The sequence below is a fragment of the Benincasa hispida genome, chromosome 10, assembly GCF_009727055.1.
Source record: "Benincasa hispida cultivar B227 chromosome 10, ASM972705v1, whole genome shotgun sequence".
Lineage (NCBI taxonomy): Eukaryota > Viridiplantae > Streptophyta > Magnoliopsida > Cucurbitales > Cucurbitaceae > Benincasa > Benincasa hispida.
Window position 1 is genome coordinate 10,799,239 of NC_052358.1, and position 23,305 is coordinate 10,822,543.

The 23,305-nt window shown below is 36.0% G+C and overlaps 2 protein-coding genes across 2 annotated transcripts; both read right to left on the reverse strand.

Moving 5' to 3' along the window:
* Positions 1-9,753: 9,753 nt before the first annotated feature.
* Positions 9,754-12,785, reverse strand: LOC120089517 (protein MET1, chloroplastic). Its single transcript, XM_039047016.1, has 7 exons — positions 12,234-12,785; positions 11,274-11,380; positions 10,997-11,091; positions 10,686-10,762; positions 10,459-10,579; positions 9,988-10,047; positions 9,754-9,891 (listed from the first exon to the last, which is right to left on the reverse strand). Exons 1-7 carry the CDS (start codon positions 12,635-12,637, stop codon positions 9,754-9,756), a joined length of 1,002 nt encoding a protein of 333 aa, XP_038902944.1. The 5' UTR covers positions 12,638-12,785.
* Positions 12,786-15,325: 2,540 nt separating this feature from the next.
* Positions 15,326-22,791, reverse strand: LOC120089401 (mediator of RNA polymerase II transcription subunit 21-like). Its single transcript, XM_039046853.1, has 4 exons — positions 22,330-22,791; positions 16,079-16,156; positions 15,933-15,984; positions 15,326-15,628 (listed from the first exon to the last, which is right to left on the reverse strand). Exons 1-4 carry the CDS (start codon positions 22,537-22,539, stop codon positions 15,552-15,554), a joined length of 417 nt encoding a protein of 138 aa, XP_038902781.1. The 5' UTR covers positions 22,540-22,791; the 3' UTR covers positions 15,326-15,551.
* Positions 22,792-23,305: the final 514 nt, after the last annotated feature.

Sequence of the window (23,305 nt, forward strand, 5' to 3'; positions counted from 1 at the left end):
TAATTAATTTTAAATAATTATTAATTTAATGTCAAATATTAAATTAATAAATAACACCAATCTCCATCATGAATCTCTATTCATGTGTACAATATTTAAATCATATTTAAAAATTTTCAACTCTTCATATTGTAATTATGTCAATTATATCACATATAATTAACATTCCTAAGTCAAATTTAAACAATTTAAATTCTCTTATCTTTAGTCTGATTTGAGGTAGCAGGGGACCTAATGGACTTACAAATCATGAGCTTTAACGATCCGAGCTTAACCAGTTGAACTCTTTAACCTAGTTAACCAACATTCCTTAACTACCGGAACTCCCTACTATAGCCCAGTTTTCCTCACTGTAGATATATTTTTGTCTCTTTGATATAACCATAATTAATAAGTCAACCCTTCACAGGTTGTTCATAATTACAATTGGGTCAGAATTATCGTTTTACCTCTGTAATTACATATTGTTTCTTAAGTCTCACGGATCCTCTAATGAATAATTAATTTGTGGTCCAACCACCAAACTGAGCCATCGGGCCAAATAGAGGGTGGTTCCCCTTGTTCAAGACCTGAACTCAGCACTTAAGAGAATAAACTATCTACTATCCCTAGATTTAGGTAGGAGCAAATTTCATTTTGCAAGACTATGTCTCCAGTTATCTACTTGATCTTATCCCTAAAATTGGGGGTTTATTGAGTCGGCGAACTCAGACCACTCTCATCCATGTAGATTAAAGGATAATCTCGAATGAACATAAATTCATAGTTAGCTCAAGATTAAGATCGAGTTACTTAGGTCAACATATTGAAATAGTTAATCTTAACAGTAAACGATGTTATAAAGTAAAAGTGACTATTCCGCGGTCTGGTCCTATGCAAACTCATTGCATATGACGTCCCCACTCGCATGTTTTCACATGAACGATTCAGGATCACATCGTTTGTATAGAATACAAAGTGGGATGCATCCTTTAGGATAAGGTACCCAGTCTTATCCTTATACTATAGATCGTTTTGGCTATTACTCGAACTTGATCAACTTTTATGTCTCCACATATCGTTCAAATATTCATACTATAACCAGGGGTTCTTAGTTTATTGGATTTAGGGTTTTTAAATGCAATTCACATATTCAATAACATATTTATTGAATAAACTTCAATAATAACTTTATTGGAAAATAGAATTCATTTATTGTTTATGTCGAAAAGGGTTGGTTTGTCCTAGGGGCTTATTTGTAATTTTTTTTATGGGCCTAGGGCTTCCTGTCTATCTATTTATTTGAGCAAGTCTTCATGTATTTCTGTATCACTTGAATAATAAAAAACAAGTCTAGATCGTAGTTTTTTCTCCCTGACCTAGGGGTTTCCACGTAAATTATTTGTGTGTTTCTATTCTCCTTCTTCTTCTATTTTCATCATGGTATCAGAGCAAGGCGACGAAACCCTGGCCGCCATTGATGAGTCCCCTTCGATGACCAACTCCGAGATGGCTGACACTATTAAGGAAGCTGTCCAACAGTACCTAGAGGCTGCCTTACCGTGTCTTCTTCAATAAATGAGTGTCGTCGGATAGACAACCCAATCCGTAGACGGACAGATCGGGTCATGCCTAGCCATGGAGGATCGCGGACAGATTAGGTTGCGGCCGACCGTAGAGGATCGCACCCAGTCAAGACATGTAGATGGTGTTGGACAGGTACCAGCACGCAGCAGAAGCGACGAGGATCGATAAACATTCTAATTCATTAATTTTGGCAGAAAAGAAAATATGCTTAAACAGAATTTAATGGGTTTCAAGACATACTTTTGAAGAACCGTTGGAATCTTGATTTTCAGCTGCTAAATCCTCTAAATCTTTGTGCAAACCACCACAAGATTTTCCCTACTATTCTCTTGGTGCTCTAGATTGAGTTGTGGGACTCAAAATAAGCTGAAATCAAAGGGAACTTGGAGAATGCTTACTGCAACAACTCAAAATGAAGAACACCTTCTTCTACCTGAATTTTCAGAAAAATTCAATCGGTTACATCCCATCAACTTCACTCCAATCTCTTCGATATACTGCAAACTATCATGCAAAGAGATATGATGCATGGGATGCAACTCATGTTTGGGGTAATTGAAGGTTGAAGATAATGGGTTCTTTGTGAGCAACTTTGAAGATGAAAATGGAAAAACCATTTTTCCCTTTTGTGTAATTTCTATTTCCAAAATCTATTTTTGATTTTAAAATCATATTTTATTTCTAAAATTAAAATTTATTAATTTTTCAAATTAATTTCATAAATTAATTTTCTAATAAAATTAATAAATAATTATTTAAACAATTTAAATAATTATAATTAATTTAATATCCAATATTAAATTAAATTTTACGCAGATCCATCTTCATATATTTAAATCATATTTAAATATATATTCTCCAATTCTATTTTATTTTAATTTGAACGCTTCAAATTAACTTATCACACTACTCTAAAGCTAATCCATTTTCGAGCTAGTAGGGGGACTCGTGGACCTACAGATTATGGGCTCCAACGATCCGAGATTAATCGGCTAAACTCATTAGACTGATCTAACCCCCATTCGTTAACTAATAGGTCACTCCACTAAAGCCCATATTTGAATTCCCCTCACTGTAGATATATTATGTCCACTCGATATAACCATGATTAGTAAGTCAAACCTTCACAGGTTGTTCGTAATAACGGCTGGGTCAAATCTCTGTTCCCGAAATTACCTCTTATTCTTTAAGTCCCTCTCGGGCCAATGAGAGGGCGAGGACTCTTATTCAAGACCCAGAATCAGCACTTAAGGGAACAACCTCTTTACTATCCCTAAAAGCGGGTAGGAATGAATTCCATCTTGCACCCTATGTCCCCAGCTATCTATCTAGTCTTACCCCTGAAATGGGAGGTTTATTGAGCCGGTGTTGTTGAGTCAACACTCACTTATGCAAATCTAAGAATAATTCCAAATAAACAGGAGTTCATAGTTAGCTCAGGATTAAGGTCAAGTTACCTAGGTCATCGTTTCGAAATAGTCAGTCTTAAATAGTAAACAACGTTATAAAGTAAGAGTGACTGATTTCGTGGTCCGATCTTGTACAAACCTTTTTGTACAAGGACACCCTCACTTCTCATGTCCAATATGAGCGAATTAGGATCACTTTGTTTGTAGCACTTTACAAGTCCTTGTAACAACTACAGAGCGGGCCGCATCTAATAGTGTTACCAGAATAAGGTACCCAACCTTATTCATAAACTATAGATCATTTTGATTATTTACTCGAACCTGATCCACCTTTATATCTCCACATAAAGTTCAAGTATTCATCCAATAGTCAAGGGGCTTTCAGGTTTATTGGATTTCTATCAAGCAATAAATCTATTCAATAACACCTTTATTGAATTTTCAGAATAAGTTCTATTGTTTACATACCACGAGTTTTAGGACATAAAACCCAACAAACGGCGCTCTGATTGCGCGCGGAAAAGACCCCATCGATGGCGGCGCCCAACCCTACTTCATTAGTGCCAGATCCGTCGATCTCTCGGGTGCAAACAACTATCGGCATCCAAATTTGATTGAAGCCCAGCCACCCAGCAGACCCGATCTGTCGACGGCGTCCAGACTCGATCGCAGCAGACTTACTTCATGGTGAACACTTGGGTGCAAACAGGAAGCCATGGCGATTTTCTCTTCTCCAGTCGTGACTTCGTTTCTGAACAGCAGCCGCCGGTGGATCAGCCAGTCCAATCCGACTGCAGTGGCGCTGGTCTTGACCCTTTTCCAGCGAACTCTTCGATAGCCTTGAATGGGGTGTGTCCTGATGAGATTAAAAAAAGATTTGTTTTTCTTCAGCAACAATTTGCGGATCTTGGGTCGGTTCTTGGCACGAACTCGCAAAGTGCTCAACCAGAGCTGTCCAATCTTCAGCTGTACTCCGCGAACTTGGTAAACTCTTTCCATTCTTTACCTCTGCAAATTTGTTATCTGGATCAATGGGAAATTCTGCAGGAATTATTATTAGAGAAAAACTGAATGGCCAAAATTATTTCTCCTGGTCGCATTCCATCATAATGGCTCTGGAAGGAAGACAAAAATTTGGCTATCTAACTGGGGAGATACCAAAACCTGAACCTGGTAACCCCCAAGAACGCATCTGAAGAGCAGAAGATTCATTGCTATGGTCAGTTCTGGTGAGTAGCATGGAACCTCAAATAGGCAGACCATTGCTCTATACGGCAACTACCAAAGACATTTGGGATGTAGTACAACAGTTGTATTTGAAGAAGCAGAATGCATCCCGCCTATATACCTTACACAAGCAAATCCATGAATGCAAGCAAGGGACTATGGACGTAAGTCGTACTTCAACAAATTATCACTATTATGGCAAGAAATGGACTTATGCCATGAAATTATCTGGAAGTGTACACATGACGAGACTCAGTATTCCAAAATTAAGGAAGCTGATCGAGTGCATGATTTTCTGGCTGGGCTAAATTCGAAGTTTGACGGTGTTCGCAGCAGGATATTGGGCCAACATCCTACACCGTCACTTATGAAGGTGTGTTCTGGAATACGCTTGGAAGAAGATAGGTCTAGTGCAATGAACAATTCAGTAGTTACATTTACTAACGTTGCTGCTTTTGCCACAAAGTCCTCCGGATCTGACAGTGACAAGAAACCTCCATCTGTTTGTGAGCATTGCAAAAAACAATGGCACACAAAAGACCAGTGCTGGAAGTTTCATGGAAAATCTCCAAATTACAAACGACGTCAGTCACAGGACAAGTCTGGTCCTAAACAGGCTCTGGTAAGCGACTCGGCGAATGATAAGGCCTCGGCTTAACCTCAAGCTGACGGCCAGAGTAACTTAAGTACTATTGGGGTCAATGCTATTACACACCCAGGTATGGCTCAATCCTTTGGTTTTATTAGCATTAATGGAAAAAAGCCCTGGATTGTGGATTCTGGAGCAACAGATCACCTGACTGGTTCTTCTGATCATTTTATATCATATCACTCGAGCACCGAAAATGAAGAGATTAGAATCGCGGATGGGTCCTTTGCCCCTTTCGCAAGAAAAGGACATCTTTCTTTTTTTGAGGGTCTAATATTGCATGATGTGTTGCATGTTCCTAGAATTTCATACAACTTAATATATGTCAGTAAAATTACAAGAGACCTAAACTGTCAGACTGTTTTCTCATCTGACATTGTTTTGTTTCAGGATCTGAGCTCGGGGATGACGATTGGCATTGTCCGACATAATAGGGGGCTCTATTTCCTTACTGATGAGACTTCTTCTAGGGATGGTTATAGGACTAGTTTTATTTCTTTGAATTTCTCTACTGTTGAAACTAACTTTATGTTATGCCATTACCGTCTGGGACATCCTAATTTTCAATATATAAAGTTATCTTTTTCCGCATTTATTTCATAATATTAATATATCGTCCTTACATTGCGATGTGTGTATCCGGGCTAAATAAAGTCGTGTCCCCTTTCATTCTCAGCCTCACAAACCATCCAAACCTTTCAGTCTTATTCACAGTGATGTCTAGGGTCCTTCACCAGCCACTACCTCTACAGGCAAGCGTTGGTTTGTCACCTTTATTGACGATCACACCAGACCAACCTGGGTTTTTCTTTTGGCCGATAAGTCTGAGGTGTGCTCTGTTTTCCAACAATTCTATGCTACCGTAGAAACCCAGTTGAACACAAAAATTTCCATTTTGCGAAGTGACAACGGGCGTGAGTTTGTTAATAACTCGTTCCGGGACTTCCTAGCTTCTAAAGGGATTTTCCATCAAAGCTCGTGTGCCTATACTCCCCAACATAACGGAGTAGCCGAGAGGAAAAATAGGCATCTAGTAGAAGTCGCTCATTCCCTTATGATATCTACCTCTCTTCCTTCCTATCGGTGGGGTGATGTTATCCTCACTATAGCCCATCTCATCAACCACAACCTTCCCATGTCTTAGCCTTTCACACTCTCCTTGACTGTTTCAAAGAGTCGTATCCCAACACCCGGTTAATCCCTGACGTACCTCTGCGAGTATTTGGGTGTGTTGTCTTCGTCCATACCCACGGTCCCAACCATACGAAATTTACTCCTCGTGCCCAGAAATGTGTCTTTGTTGGGTACCCTCTCCATCAACGTGGGTACAAGTGCTATCATCCCTCGTCTCGAAAATACTTTGTTTCTATGAATGTCACCTTTCTCGAGGATCAGTCTTTCTTTCCTATTAGTCCTCTTCAGGGGGAGAGTCCTAGTGAAGAGGCTAACTGGTCCACGTATTCCATTCCCCTAGAGATTTCGGCTAAACAAGAAGAATCTCAGGAAGGAAACAGTGCCGCCTGTCATTTCTCCAGCTCCAGTTCATGAGTCTAACTCAGTCTCAGCTCCAAGTATGAACATCCCTGTTTGTGATACTGATGATGTTGTTGAGACTAATACTTGCAAAGTGGACAGAGATATATGAATTGGTGACAGTGATGAGAAAATAGAATGGATTGATGAGGATGAAGAAACTGATGGAAAGAACAACACTGAAGAAATAACTCCAGTAAATGAGAACAGTGGAAGGGAAGGTGATTGTGTGGGAAGTCCTTCTAAAGAAAGGCCCATAGATCAAACGGCTAGCTGCAGTAAGAAACCTAGAGAAGAGGAAAGGGACTAGATCATGTACGAAGTTCCCTATGTATAGTTACATGACATGTAGTAACTTATCTCCCAAGTTCAAGGTTCTCACTACCAGCCTAGATACGGTAATGGTTCCAAGTAGTATACATGTTGCCATGGAAGCCCCTAAGTGGAAGGCTGCAGTTATGTAAGAAATGAGAGCTCTAGAAAAAAAAAAGAAATGAGACATGGGAACAGGTTACTCTTCCTGAGGGGCACAAGACGGTTGGATGTAAATGGATATTTACTGTTAAGTACAAATCCGATGGCTCGATTGGCAGATACAAGGCGAGACTGGTAACCAAATACTTTATTCAAACCTTTGGTATTGATTACTCTGAGACATTCTCCCCTGTAGCCAAACTCAATACGATCCAGGTGTTGTTATCTATTGCTGTTAATAAAGATTGATCTTTGTACCAATTGGATGTGAAGAATATGTTTCTTAATGGAGAACTCGAAGAAGAAGTCTATATGAGCCCTCCACCCAGCTTCGAGAACCAGTTTAAGCACCGAGTTTGTAGATTAAAGAAGTCATTGTATGGGTTGAAACAGCCTCCAAGAGCCTGGTTTGACAGATTCACCACATTTGTTAAAGCATAGGGGTATGGTCAGGGGCACTCAGACCACACATTGTTTACAAAGAAGTCTGGTTCAGAAAAGATCTCAGTACTTATCGTTTATATGGATGACATTGTGTTGACCGGTGATGATACTGGTGAAATTATGAGACTTAAAACAAAGATGGCTGAAGAATTTGAAATTAAAGATCTGGGAAAATTGCGGTACTTCCTTGGGATAGAGGTGGCTCGGTTGAAGAAGGGTATCTCAGTCTCACAACGAAAGTATACTCTGGATCTCCTCAAAGAAACAGGAATGACTGGGTGTAAACCAGTAGACACCCCTGCAGAGTATAATGCCAAACTAAGCAATGTTAACAATGGAGTTCCTGTTAGTAAAGAGAGATATCAGCGATTAGTCGGGAAGTTGATATATTTATCTCACACGAGACCTGATATATCATATGTAGTGAGTATTGTCAGTTAGTTTATGCAAGCTCCCTACGAGGAGCATATGACAGCCGTCAAACACATTCTATGATATCTGAAGGGCACTCCTAGTAAGGGTTCATTGTTTAAGAAGTCAACTAAACGTAGCATAGAAGCATATACTGATTCAGACTGGGTTGGGTCTGCTGTTGATAGAAATTCTATGTCTGGGTATTGCACTTTTGTCTGGGGTAATTTGGTCACTTGGAGAAGTAAAAAACATGGAGTGGTTGCCATAAATAGTGCAGAAGTTGAGTACAGGGCCATGAGTTTGGGGATATGTGAAGAAATCTGGTTGAAGAAAGTGTTAACAGATCTTTGACAAGACAGTGAGCTTCCGATGAAATTATTTTGTGACAATAAAGCAGCAACAAGTATTGCAAATAATCCGGTTCAGTACAATAGGGCCAAACACGTCGAAATTGACAAACATTTCATCAAAGAAAGACTAGACAATGGAAGCATATGCATTCTCTACATCCCTTCTAATCAGCAGATTTCAGATGTACTTACAAAGGGATTGTTAAGACAGTTTTTATTATTGTATCAGCAAATTAGGTCTTATTGATATTTACGCCCCAACTTGAGGGGGAGTGTCAAAAAAGGTTGGTTTGCCCTAGGGACTTATTTGTAATTTTCTTATGGACCTAGGGTTTCCTATTTGTCTATTTATTTGAGCAAGTCTTCCTGTATTTCTGTATCACTTGAATAATAAAAAAAAACAAGTCTATATCGTGGTTTTTTCTCCCTGACTTAGGGTTTTCCACGTAAATTATTTGTGTGTTTCTATTCTTCTTCCTCTTCTATTTTCATCAGTTTACAAACCACGAATTTTAGGACATAAAATCCAACATAAAAAGGAAATTTTATGAAATATTAGTCAGTGGAGGGAGTCTATTATTATTGTAGGGACCAACCAAAGGCATCAAGGAGGGGTTTAGCTTTGTGAGAGGGGTGTGGCTTGGGGTGAGGATTTCCAGCCCTCTTGAGTGATGGTTGCTAGGGTTCTTTTATTCTTCTTGCTCATCTGCTTGGCTGTAATTTTTCCTTAAAGTTCATAACAAAATTACTAGTGCATTGATCTATTTCTGGGGATCAATTTGTTAGGAAATTCTTAAGGAAACGAATCAGATTTCTAACAAAATAGTATTTAAATGTGAGATCCATGAAATAAATGAATAATAGATTACTAAATCATTGAATGATGTGTCAAATTATAAATACAAATAGTATGTACTACAATAATACTAGGATTGCAAGATGGGTGGGCGGACATAGCAGGGCCGTGGGGGGGCGCTCGGGCACAGGGGGGCGGGTTGACGTGCACGTGCGCATGGTGGTGGGATCACAAATGTTTTGCATGAAAGAAGTCTAAATATAGCAAGGATTCTTTAGAAGAATCAATAAGGCAAACATATCATTTCCCATTCCTCGAATTTGCACCCTCTTGTGTACTAGCACTTCAAAGCCAACTTGTTCGACTCAATACTTCGATTTCAAATTTACATTTATAATATAACCATTACAGGTTCATTTATTTTTTACTCAGCCTTAGAAAATCCCAAAATCAACCAAAAATATTGGATTTTCTTTATTGAAAGTCAAACCTGCAAATTCAATCTATTTTCAACCTGAACCAATTTCGATTTTGGTCAGTTTTCACTCGCACCCCTCCAATACTTTATTAGCTGTTCCCGCAGTTAAACAATAACTTGTATAACTAAAACTTAGAATCAAGTTTCAGCTTCCAGATACATGATCTGTCTATCTCGGAATTAATCGAACATAAACAAGGTTTCTTCAACATAGGCTTATTGTGTATAGGATCACTAATATGCATAAATAAAGATTTTTATGGGAACAAATTCCAATGAAAATCTTTTGTTACTCATATAAAAAATCTTTTGTTACTCATCTAAAAGCTAGAAGCTCTGAATACTTTTATACAAGATGTGACAACAAGAATGTGAATTATTTAATAAAAGATCACTGTAGAAGAGTCTGGTTTTCATTTTTTGAAGCCGAATAGCGACTTGATGGCATTGATGGCATTCTCATTGATAAACGATTCGTCAAACCTTTTCACAAGAGGCTCAAATTCCTCCAATGTTCTTAGGTTTGATAGATCAGGATCCGTCCGAACTCTCTGGCAAACATACGATTAATACTTTCACATCTTCCATATATATTGTCCATGGCAAGTAATATTTATCTGAATATCAAAACCTGAAGTGGCTGTTACCTTAAAGTCTTCGAATCCTGCTTCCAAGGCGTCTTCCAGTGCCGATAGCCCAGCTTTTAACTGTTCGAAAATTATATAGGGGCACTAATCAGTTGTCCCCATTTTGTGTGATTTTGTCCGGGAAGATGGAAACGGTAAACAAACCAAATGGGTTTATACAAAGTATGATAGAATACGGCCCTGTTTGGGATTGCGTGCTTTTAAATAATAAGCATACTTTGGTTCTTATAATTTAATCACGCCAATCTAACATTCATTTACTAAACACTATAACTGTTTTTTCCTAATTTAAAATTGAAATTTTGTCAAATACTATTTATTTATTTCACTGCTATTTTTCTAAATGAGCGACTGCGAACAATTATTTTATAAGCGACAACAATCTTAATTTAAGCCAAATTTCATATTGAACATGAGATTGCAATTCTAGTTTTTGTTGCAACAAATTCTACATTAAAGCAAAAGCATTACCTGATTTAGTTGGGAATAACAGCATGCAACATTGTAACTGGCAACCGAAGCTTCGTCTGGAGTTGGTTTTGATCCCAACACTGATTCGAATTTCTCCAATGCTTCCTCATATTTAGCATTCCTTGAGGGTAAAAAACAGAAAGAAAGGCAGGGTTGGGCCATTGACGAGTCTGCACTTCAAAAGTAAAAATTACGGGGAGAGGACAAGTTGGATATGCAGCACATACTTATAGAGACGCAGTCCTTGGCGTAGGTCATTTTCTCTGCGTGCTTTCTGCTCCTTCAACCTCAAGGCGTTTTGCAACTGTAACAATTAGACCTATAATATGTTAACAATATAGCAGACTTTTTAAGTGCTGAATCAATCTTTTGCAGACCCTATTTTTCAGATAAGTCCCTAGTGACATCCTGCTAGTTGGGAAGTATTGCCAGTACTTACTCGCCAAGCATGGAAAAAACTCCCAGAAATGAGAAAAGAGAACGGAGATGTTACTTGCTTCAATAGGATATTTTTAGCTATTAGAAAACATTCACTTACTTGAATTTCTCTCACTTTATTACTGACTACACCCGAGTTTCTTTCTGCTCTGATTATCTCCTTTTCCGTCAACTCACCGAAACTATCTGTTTTTCCTGAAAAAACAATCACAAACCATTTACAAAGGTCATATTTATAGAAGATGTCAAGAGTATTATGTTTATTAGCAAACTCAGATATATACAAGTCATCAGCCAATTTAAGATGAGAAATCTGGTCATCGTTCATTTTGATTTGCTATTCGTTATTCATGTATTGAGTGTGATTGATAACTAACCATATTTCTTCTGCATTTTCATGAGTAACGGACCAATTCTTTGCCGAATTGTGTACATTGTCCTTCCGTATTCAGCAGCAGGCCATATTTCTGTCCCAAATACTGCACTGCATTGGTGTAACTATTTTGTTTATCATATCCCAACCATGGAAGTGAAGCTACAAATGTTCTGCTAGGATTTTTCTTCGCACATTTTCATACTAGGCTAAGTCATGTTTATTTGAGATACGTAGAAATCATGAAAACTAGATCTTTCCCTTTTCTTTTCTCCTTTTAACTTTCTTTGGAAACAAAAATACACCACGCAACAACAAGAAGACAGAAGTTATGAGCACACAGCTAAATAATTCACCCTCCACTTTAGCAGTTAATTCAATTAAATCCCTAACCTATGGAATAAACACATGGCAGGTTTAAGAAGCCTGTATCTTTTCTTTTTCTTTTTCTTTTCTCCATTTTACTTCAATTTTGATGAATACACAAATCAACAAGAAGGCAAATTTGGAAGTGTCATTCAACTTGGTCTTTGGTGTCAAAGTCATGAATTACTATTGTAATCTATCAGCTTAAGTCTTTCTGGTTTGTAATAATTTCATCGTCATAAGCAATGAAAATCGTGCAAAATAAGCTTTTAGTTTCACAAGTAATTTTGCACATAGAAACCATAACCCACAGGTTTAATATAATCGAGATGGTGATCATGTTATCTTGGTGTCTCATCCAAGCACCATAAACCTAATTTTAGAGTAGTAAAGAAAGATTCAAGGACGGTAATTAATGCAAATGTCATACATTGACCCTGCGTACACCATTATAAGTGAGGGAGTAAGCCGTGTGAAATGCTATAATTTTCATTTCATTTCAGAATTCAAATTGGTAAGCGTGGGAAAAAGATAGTTGATGATGAAAGTGAGCAGAGGTTGAAATGAAAAGAAAAGAGAGGAGTAGGTAAAGAATAACCTGGTAGCAATAACTTTATCCCCAACGGTGAACAATCCAGTCTTATCGGCAAAACCACCAGGTGCAATGGCGTCGATATAAGTTCCACCATCTCGGCCCTTGGCGAATTTCAAACCGTAAGGTTGCTGCAGCTCCACTTCATACTCTTCATAAGGTTGAGGTTGGTCAGCATCATCTGAATCACCGAGTCCAGTGTCGCTTTTGGATTCTGTATCGGATGCTCTGAGGATGAAAGGTGAGGGTTTAAGGGAAAAGGAGGTGGAGAAAGAGACATGAAAGGGGAAGAGTTTTGGATGGGATTGGGAGTACAGAGTGAAGGAAGAAGAGGAATTGTTAGGAGGGCGAATTTTGGGAAGTGGGTGGGAAGAACAAGAAGAATACAGATAATGGGAAGCTAAAGACATTGTGGAAAATCAAAATTCTTCAGCTCACAGTGGCCGGTGCTCAGAGCTCAGAGGGGAGTTGGAGGTAAATGCATTTCCTTCTGTTCTCTGCTTTTGGAAGGAAGGAAGGAACAGGTAGGCGTTGCCTCTTGGGATTTCTTTGGTCCTAAACAACAGAATCGGATTGCACCCACATTTGTGGCTCTCATCATTTGCCACCGCAGTCCCACACTGCTTAATCAACCCAATACGCTTCCACCACGTCTCCCTCCCTCCCTCCTTTTATTCTCATTTTTCATTATTCTATTGCCTTCCCACTCTCTCCCATTTTCAAATGTGTTGTTCCAAATGAAAATATTTATAATTAATAATAAAATATCATAATTTATCTATAATAAATCGTGATAGATTACTATTTAGATCTATCACAGATAGACATTGGAATTTTTTCATTACTTGTAAATATTTTGATTCGTTTTTTTATATTTGAAAATCACCTCTTTTTTTTTCAATTAAGTATAAAGGAAAGGGAGTACGAAATTTGGTGTAGTCTAGACTATATAGAAAGCATGAAATTAAGTACATTCTAAGTTATACTTAATCATTGCTCATTCAAAACCGTCAAAATAAAACCTTCTCGCTCTAGTGCAAGTATTGATGATCAAATTGAAAACCTTCAAAAACGATGTTTGTTTTGGTTCAAAAACTAATAATAAAAGAATGATTCAAACATGTTTATGCTCATACCAAGCAAGATACAACCTAACATGTAATTAAAATTTTAACTCAAGTCGACACATGGTGGTCTAGATTTAACACTAATTTGACTTTAATTCTATGAAGTATATTTAGGAAGTTAAGTTATTAAAACTACGTGTCTATGACTAACGTGAATTTAGATGATTATAACACAACTATAAAGTTTTTGCCCTAAAGCCTATGGTCAAACGTAGAGTCTTATTTTTAAGTCTTTTCTTAAATTACTGTTATGAAAAATAAATTTTATTTAATCTTTTCAATACTAGACTTAATTTTTAGATACTAAGGTAATTGAACTCAATAAAAGTGATATAGGCTATTGTGCAAAGTTACCTTACATGATTAGCTTTTTCTCTTTCTTTAGGACACTCACATACTTGATTCTTAGAGAATGATTTAACTCATGATGAAGAAATAGAAGACGAAGTTGTAGTTAATATGAACTATAAAATTAAAGAAAAATAATTTATTGATAAATGAATTAAAAATATTGTAGTGTAAAATAAATAAACTAAAAAATTAAGAAGAAGTGAAAGTAAGTGATAACAGAATTACATAATTGAATGTAAGAAGAAAAGGTGCAAAAATGAATATGGAAGAGATGGAATGAAGGAGAAATATATGTTCTAGACTTTTCCTCAAATCTAATTCCAAATGGATTGGATTGAACCAAAGTGCACCAACCTCCTCTCGCTCAATATGTATATATAGTGCATAAATGAAAATTAGTGAGTTGGGCATGTTTGCTCCAAGAATGGATGCTTCAACTGGCTGCTTTCAACTCTTTTATAGGCTTCCAAAGGTTGATGTTTCTTCTATAAATATGAGGCGTCACTTTTAAAATGCCTACAATCTACGAGTAAGTATTTATAAAATTAAAAAAAAAAATTAATAATAATAATAATAATAATCGATGAAATGTGCAATCTACTTTGTAAAATTCCTACACGAAACCATTAATTCTTTCCGTAAAGATTTATTTTACACCTTATTAAGTTTAAATCAACTCTTTTTTCTTTCTTTTTTTTTTTTTTAGTTGAACGAAGTTCAAATTAAATAAGTACCCGTAAACATTATTACTTCGTAATTTCTAAACAAGAAACCTAGATTTTAGAGTTAAATAACCCTCGTAAATGATCGTTATCATCCATCTCCTTCCTCCTCTCTCCTCCTCTTCCCTTCTTCCACAGGGTGTTTGTTGCATTTATCATCTAGCACTTGCCACCTCGATTGATTTGTCCCATTCATGAGTTACGTTCCAAAATGCATGGGCTCCAAATCTAGAACGAACCAATTTGTGGTACATTTTCAAGTCTAAATCATTCATTCACAAATATATTGTAACGAGTTTTTGTTCCCTGAAGACAATGACATGACCACATTTAGTGATAACAAGTGAATCATTAAAAAAACCATAAATAACGTTTATTTGTAAGATTAGTAGGGACAACAACGACTGGTGAGTGGCAATGACAAGCAACAACAAAAAAAATTGATATGCATGATGGGAAGAGAGGAAGAGGACTCCAATCAACAAAAGTGACACGTCAAAACAACGGTAAAACAAGAGATCATAGAATATTCAATACAATTATCTAAATTTTAGATAGTAAAAGAGCATTTAAGATGTTGAATTGGTTATCATAGTCAATATGTCCGATAGCAAGGAAATTATGTTTTTGAAGAATAATTAAAACTATTTCCATGCCCATTTAAATATTTTAGATAACACCAATATATACTTTTATGGAAGATTTTCAAAAAATAAAATAAAATAAAATAAGAAAAACTATTTATATAAAATAACAAAATTGTGATCTTTGATAAAAATAGATAGAAATCTATCTATATCTATCAGTATTTTTTTTTACTATTTCTATAAATAATTTGATATTTTTTTTTATCCGTAAAAAATTTACTTCTATAATATATCATTGAATAAAATCCAGAGACAAAAATAAATAATAAATAAATGTAAGGGAACAGTTCTTTTTTTTTTTTAATTTACTTTTTAAAATAAGATATCAATAGAACTATTTTCTTCCCTAAACTGTAGAGCCACGAATATTTCTACATACATTTAATATAAAAACAAGTGCCATGTGGCAGAAAATGAACGAGGGAGGCATGGAAAATTTTTATACGTCCGCAGTATAGGAAAACTCCCCCCGCTCTTTTAATCTGCTTTCTTCAAGTTCAAGCAATTATCTGCCACCTGGCTGAACAGCTCCTGAACTTGTATTAATTCTTTCTCTGCAACAGACAGTTTCAGTAAGATTGTTAATTGGTGTAGCTGTGCAGAATATCAGTATATTCAATAGAATTAAGTGAACATGAGAAATTTAGAACTTAAATTATTAAATAAAATTATTTGAACCACTGTAATTCGCAAGACAAACAATCAGTCAACTTATAAAATGAAACCATACAGCAGTAACAATCTAAAATAGAAATTTTTCTTGTTTTGGGGGGGTATGCTTTGAAAGTCATGGTGGACCCATAATTTGCATCTAGGGGTGTTGAAAATATAAAGATCAACAAGAAGACGAGATAACACCTGCTGCTTGTAGCTGCTTTTGAAGTTCTTGACCTACAGCATCGTTCTCAGCCTGGAATGGATAACAAGTTTCCAACATATTGAGAAGTAGACGACACCAGAATTCTTGGTCTTATATCAAGATCGGAATATGAGAAGATCCATACCTGCAGTTCTGCAATCCTTTTCAACTGCTCTTCTTCACCTCCATCAGAGAGAGGCAATGCTGCAACCAATGCATCAAACTGAGCCAGAAAATAATAACAATAAATTTTTTTGAAAAGGTTCACATGTTCAATTGGATTGCATTATGAAGCAAGGTCCCAACCCCTTCTTTTTGTTTAAAATGCTAATAAATTTTGTTTTCGGATGTAAAACTAGAGTTTTACTGAGAAAATATGAAAGAAAAGAATACAGACATACAAAAAGGTTAAGTCCACAAAAAGGGAAGCTAACTTTTTTTTTTTTAACGGAACAAACTTTTCATTGATATAATGAGAAGAGACTATTGCTCAAGATACAAAGTCCAAAATGCAACGATACAAAATGAACACATAGATCTAGAGATCTAGGGATCAATAGGTGCACTAAACATCTCAATTAGGTTAACACCCCATAACACCTCCATCGTATCCGTTTACAAGATGGAACTATTAAAGCAATAGACGTGATAAACTAGCTTGATTACAGTAAACAAGCAACAGACAAGCACTCCAGATAAGACAAGTACTCTAACGGAGAGAACCAAAATGCTCGCAAGCGGGCCAATCCAAACTGGACTGACCAATCTATAGCCACATTGTGGAAGAGTTTTGGTTTCGCTCAAACTAGATTTCTGAAATCAAGACTATGACCGCATTTGACCCAAGTATAACTATAAGAAGTGTGCTTCAATCAAGTGAAATGTGACTAAGCGAGTAATTCCAAAAAACTAACATCAGAGTCCAAAGAGAAGTACATAATCTCCAAGATCCCAAGATTCTGTTATTTCTCCCTATGAAGATCCTATTATTTCTCTCGGCCCACAAACTCAAAATAGCACACAATCCAACCTACTACAAAAACAATCTTTTCTCAACGAAACATAACCAAAAAATAATAATAATAATAAAATAAATGGATGGAGGAGAAACTCCAAAGTCAACTCCCTACAACTCCACATAAAGCTAATAAATAATATATCAATCAAGAGGTGAGCGTAAAAAATATAGAAAATGAGAGAAGGTCCAGAACAAATCTGACTCCGATAGAATCACATATAGATTCTAGAAGACATTAAAGGGGTGTTTGTTTCAAGAATTGGGATTGAATGGGTTAGACATCCTAAGCACAACCCTTGTTTGGGACAAGGATCTAGGAAGCCTAGTTTCCTATACCCTTTTTCCATGGGTTTGAATAGTGCTCATGGGTTGCACATTTTTTTCTTTGTTCCAACTTAATCTAGGAAGTTTGTTGGACAATTTCCAAACACTGCCTTTGGTGACTGCCATTGACCAACTCCAACCACCTCCGGCTACCAACTACAACAACCCACAACGAATATTTTTTTTTCTAAGTCATTCCAAAGAGGCCCTTAGTTTAATTACAATAATATTTTTAAAAATATACTTCCTCTTCTAATTATTTTTCTTTTATTTATTTTAAATTATTATTATTAGATTATCTTTTTTTAATTATCTCTCTTCTCTTCTTAATGTTTCCTTCATTTTAGGAGATTTCATTTATTTTCTATTTTTCCGAGTTGAAAATTGATCATCTATCTATTGAGATCTCAAGTATATGTTGAATATATTGGTAATTGTATAATTAGGTATATTTATGGATAGTTTTCAAATATTGGAAAATGAACCAAAATATTTACAAATAATATATATATATATTCGAGATAGAATGTGATATTTTCCTATTGTTTGTAAATATTTTCAGTAGTTTTGTCGTTTAAAATAATTTCATTATATTTAAGACTATATATATGTATAAAAAAAAACCTTAATTTAATGTAACATTTTCATTTTTTTTCCGTTGGTTAATCTAATTAGCTCGAAGATTTAGAATTATTTTTTAAACGTAAAGACTAAAATGTTGGAAACAACTTAGCGCCAAATAAAAAATAAAACTCAAACTTTACGACTTTTTTTAATTCCTTAAACATAATTTGATAATATATATATATATATATACATATAATTTTTCAATAATTGAATTTAAGACTAAAATACTAGTTTATTTCAAGTTGAAGTCAGCATGCTATGATTAAAAAATCTATCATTTCCAAATTAGTTGAGGTGACGAAAGTCTATGAAGTCTTATCTCAAAACTTAGAAAATCAAAATACCAAATTATTTTTTAAAAAATAAATTAAATAAAATTATAAATTTAGTAACATCTCTATTTCAAAATTAAAAATAAATAAATAAATAAATATTCTTCAAACTTTTTAGTTTATTTTAAACAAAACTATTATTAAAATAATTAAGATGACAAGTTTGAACTAATCCAAAATCTAACCATTGATTAAATACAAGAAAATATATCATAAACTCAAGATTTATAAATCTACACTTCTTTCCTAGGCTTCCTAAGCCAGCACTCCAAACAGAGTTTTCTTAAACCCAGGCTACCTAAACCTCTTGAGCCTAACCACATGCTTAAGATTCCAAAGCTGTGCACCAAACACCTCCTAAAAATCCACAAAAATTGGAAAACTTTTCACGTTTCTATTGCCTACTACAATCACACTGAGATCCCCAAATGTAATGTGGACAGACCAGCTAATTTTATAAATTCTATATATTTCTTAAGAAAACTATTCAAAAGAACAAACCTTAATTCAATGCTACATTCAACTCCGATGCTGGAAACCTATGAAAATCAAAATTCTCTCAGCAAAATGATTGCTCAAATACAGGGCTTGAAAGGCGGGTTCCAAAATATCAACACACATAAGAGCTCTTCAAATGGGGCTAAACATACGTAACACTATAACAGGCAGTTAAAAGCAAAGAATAACAACAAAAATTCACAGTACTTCATTCTATTGCGAAACTGAAACGGCATAGCTACCTAAGTAGTATCTGATGTTGGATGCCAAAAATAGACTGAAGTTTCCAATAACAAATTTGCTCCCTTTGATTGACTGTATCATATATCATAGCATTAGAATGTGTACGCATCACAAAGAAGTAGCAGGAAATCTGTTGCCTTGATATTTCACTCTCTTCCAGCCTCAATACAAGGGTGCTTCAAGTAGATGGTAGACTCTCGGTAACTTTTCCAGCAGACGGAATGCATATAAAATTAATCTAGGATACTGACATTTGAAAACAAAAATAGCATAGCAATATAGGTTTTCCCCAGAAGGGAAAAGCAAATACTTTTCTTGACGTTTCAACCCATGAAGAAGGAGAAACTTATGAAGGAACGGAAACTGACAATGAATTGGAGAATAGTTCTATCTTAGGAACCCTTTTTTGATAGAAGAAAGTTTATCAAAAGAACAGCTTCTTTCAATCAATGCTAATGAAGAAATTAGGAGGAGGCAAAAGTGTAAATCAAATTGGCTTCTCAATGGAGATGGAAAATACTTCCTTCTTCCACAAACATGCGGCTGCTAAGAGAAGGAAGAATTGTATCACTGAGATCCTCACTGAACAAAATGTTAGTTTGCTTCTGGACAGCGACATTGGGGCAGAATTCCTAACTTTCTACAATAACCTACTCACCAAGAAACTTGGTGTTAGGGATTTACCCCATCTGATAGATTGGGATCCCATTTCCATGATTAAAGAATTGAACTTTAGAACGGAAGGCCACATTTGTAGAACCTATAAAATAGATCATGTTCAAGTAAAATCGTCGATTAAAGAATTGAACTTGAAGCCCCATTTACAGAAGCTGAGATTTGGTTGGCAAGTAAGGCTTTGGGGACGAACAAAACACAGGGGCCGGATGGATTCACTTCGGAATTCTTTAAAAAGTCATGTAACATCCTAAAGCCTGACCTTATTAGAATGTTCCAAGATCTTTTTCAAAAAGGAATCATTGTTCTAATGTGAATGTAGCATATATTTGCCTTATCCCCAACAAGATTGATGCCATAAAAGTGGGTAATTTTGGGCCTATGTCTTACTATTTGACTTTACAAGACTATTGCTCGGGTCTTATCAAATAGGCTTAAAAAAGTCCTCCCTTCAACCATTTTGGGTTAACAATCAGCCTTTGTGGAAGGCCGAAAAATCCTGGATACTTCGCTTATCGCTAATTAAATCATTGAAGATTAGCATACAAAGAAAATTAAAGGGGCTGCCATAAAACCTGTCAGTCAGAAAGCGTTTGACAAAGTTGACTGTGATTTTCTTTATGAACTTTTGAAAGTTAAAGGCTTTAGCACCAAATGGAGACTATGGATTCGAGGCTGCATTTCCTCCACCAATTTCTCCATTATAATAAATGGCAAACCTAGAGGGAAAATCAAAGCTACAAGAGGTCTTAGACAAGGTGATCCTTTACCTCCTTTCCTCTTTATTATTACCATAGATTGCCTTAGTAGAATCCTCTCACTTGCAGCTAGAAGTGGATTCATTTGTGGTTATACGGTGCCAAGGATGTACATCAACATAAAGCACCTCCTTTTTGCTGACGATACATTACTTTCTCTTCCGGCAATGGGAGGAAGATTGATAACCTTATCAATTTGGTTAGTCTGTTTGAAGATGCCTCCAGTCTCAATATAAATAGGCATATATCAGAGCTCTTGGACATCAATCGTGAAGAGAACTGGATTGAGAATATTGCATTGATGTACGATTGAAAAGTGGGTAACTGACCTACGATTTACTTGGGTCTTCCTCTTTCTGGTAAGCCTTCATCATTAGCTTTCTAGCAGCCAGTTTTGGAAAAGATTGATGACCATCTTCACTCATGGCAAGATGATCATCTTTCCAAAGGTGGTAGATTGACCCTCATGAACGCCACATTATCCAATTTACCTATCTACTTTTTAGCATTATACCATGTGCCTTCTAAAGTTGCAGCAGGTATTGACAAAAGTTTCAGAAATTTTTTATGGTCTGGATACAGGGACAGTAAGTTGTCCCACCTTATGAAATGGGATAAACTCAAAAGACCATTGAATGTGGGGGGCTGGGGATCACTGATATTAAATTAGATTAAGGCCCTCCTTGCTAAATGGATTTGGTGATTTCACCTTGAAAAGGAGGTCCTTTGGAGAATATTGATCAAAGCTAAAAATGGTTCCCATCACTTTGGTTTAAAAGCTTCAGAAAATCGTCACATATCTGGTAAAAGTCCATGGATTTTCATTCTGAAACAGAGAGACCTTGTTCATGGCAATATACAATGTGTCATTGGTAATGGTTCTTCTACATCATTTTGGCATTATTTATGAATTGGTAAATACACCCTTAAACAGAAATTTCCCAAGCTTTTTATCTCCTGGCTGGCACAAAAGAAGCATCAGTATCTGAGGTTTGGAATTCTGGTCTTAGCACTTGATCCTTAAACTTCAGAAGAAATTTCAAAGATGATGAGATTTTGGAGTGGGCTGCGTTCACTCATGATTTATCTAATATTGATCTAAATGACAGAAAAGACATTTGGAGTTAGAAGCTGGATACTAAGGGTTTTACAACAAAATCTTTATACACCCTCCTCTCAACTTTTGGACACTCTACTACCAATGTTTTGTACAAAAAGATTTAGAGTTGCCCTTGTCCAAAAAAGAGTTAAGTGACAAACTCTTGTTTTAATACCATGGACAGATTGCAGAAACGCTCTCCATGGCTCTATTTATCTCCTTCTTCTTGTTGCCTCTGCCAAACCAACATGAAAACTGTCCAACACTTACTTTTTCGAGTGTCCCTTTACAGATGGCATGTGGTCGGAAATTTTTACAGCTTTCAATTGGTCTGTTGCTTTTCCTCATGGCACCGAGAATTGGCTCCAGTTATTGTTTATCGATCTACCATACAAAGACGCTAAAGAGCGTTTATAGTTATGTATTATTAGTGCAATTCTGTGGAAAATTTGGGATGAAAGAAATGCAAGAATCTTCCAAGAAACAAGCAAGACTACAGAAGACATCATTGATTCAGCCATCTTTAATGCATTTTTTTATTTTTTTGGTGTAAAGATATATCAGCTTTTAGTAGCTATAGTTTTTCTTTCCTCACGTCAAATTGGAAACATCTTTTATATTCCCTATAAAATGGGCCCTAATTTTATCTTTAGATATTTGGATATTTCATTTAATCAATAAAATTGTTTCTAATAAAAAAGAGAAAGAAAAAGGGGAAAAAACCGTGAAGAAGTTTTACATGCATCACACATTCATATTTTCCAACTAAAAGTATTAAGAATCGAGCAAATACTTCAATCCCACAGAATAAATAATTCACACCTGCTTAGCAGCTTTCACCAAAGCGGCACTCATAAGCTTGGGCTGTTCTGCGATATTTGCACTGTCCTCTGTAGGTTCTTGAGACGGTGGTTCGGGGTAATTAGGGGATAAACGAACTGGAGGAGCGTCTCTTTGTAATGTCCCAAATGTGTTGAAAGCTAAAGCAGCAATTGAGTTAACTTGTTCCTGCAGTTGGGAAATTATGTCCATCTTCAACTTTATCCTTAAGAAGAATTGTCCAGAAGATGATTCAGCAAACAATACGCATATCACCCCAATTAAATCAGCAAACCAACTCCAATCCGCTGTTAATCTCCAAGGACTGTTATCGCGGGTTCGTGGTCGTCGCACTGCTGCCGTAGACAAGGGAGGGACTTGGGCGCCTGAACGCGAGGGAGAGGAAACAGACGAGCTAGGGTTCCTTTTGTCCTCCTTTTCCTTTTACATTTCCAATTTTTAATCAACATCTCATAAATATTTTTTGGATTTCTTCCTTAAAAAAAAAAAAACCTAAAGAATATGTACATATTATATTAAATCTCCCTATTTTCACTTAATATCATGATCATCTTGGCCTTCATTTTGTTGACCTTGATCTAACCATTGCTCTTCCAAAGTAATTACGTGGTAGAGTGTGGCACACATATATCGTTCGAAAGAGTCATCATCACTACTTGAACTACTACTTATTGCCTTTTCACGTATAATACATTCACATTGATACCTTACTATCGTGCAACACCAACAACGTATGGATCTAGATTACCTTGAGCATCATCGAGATGTGATGGCTTGATCCACATATAAAGTAGATCATTTTCTTCATCACATCAATTCAATTTTGAAGTGAAATGATGTGAAAACTCAATTTAAAAAAACTTTGAATACAGTTTTTGTGGTTTTTTTTTAATCCAAATTCTTTGAAAATAAAAGTTTTTTATTGAAAATTGAGAAAAATTGGAAAATGGAAAAATAT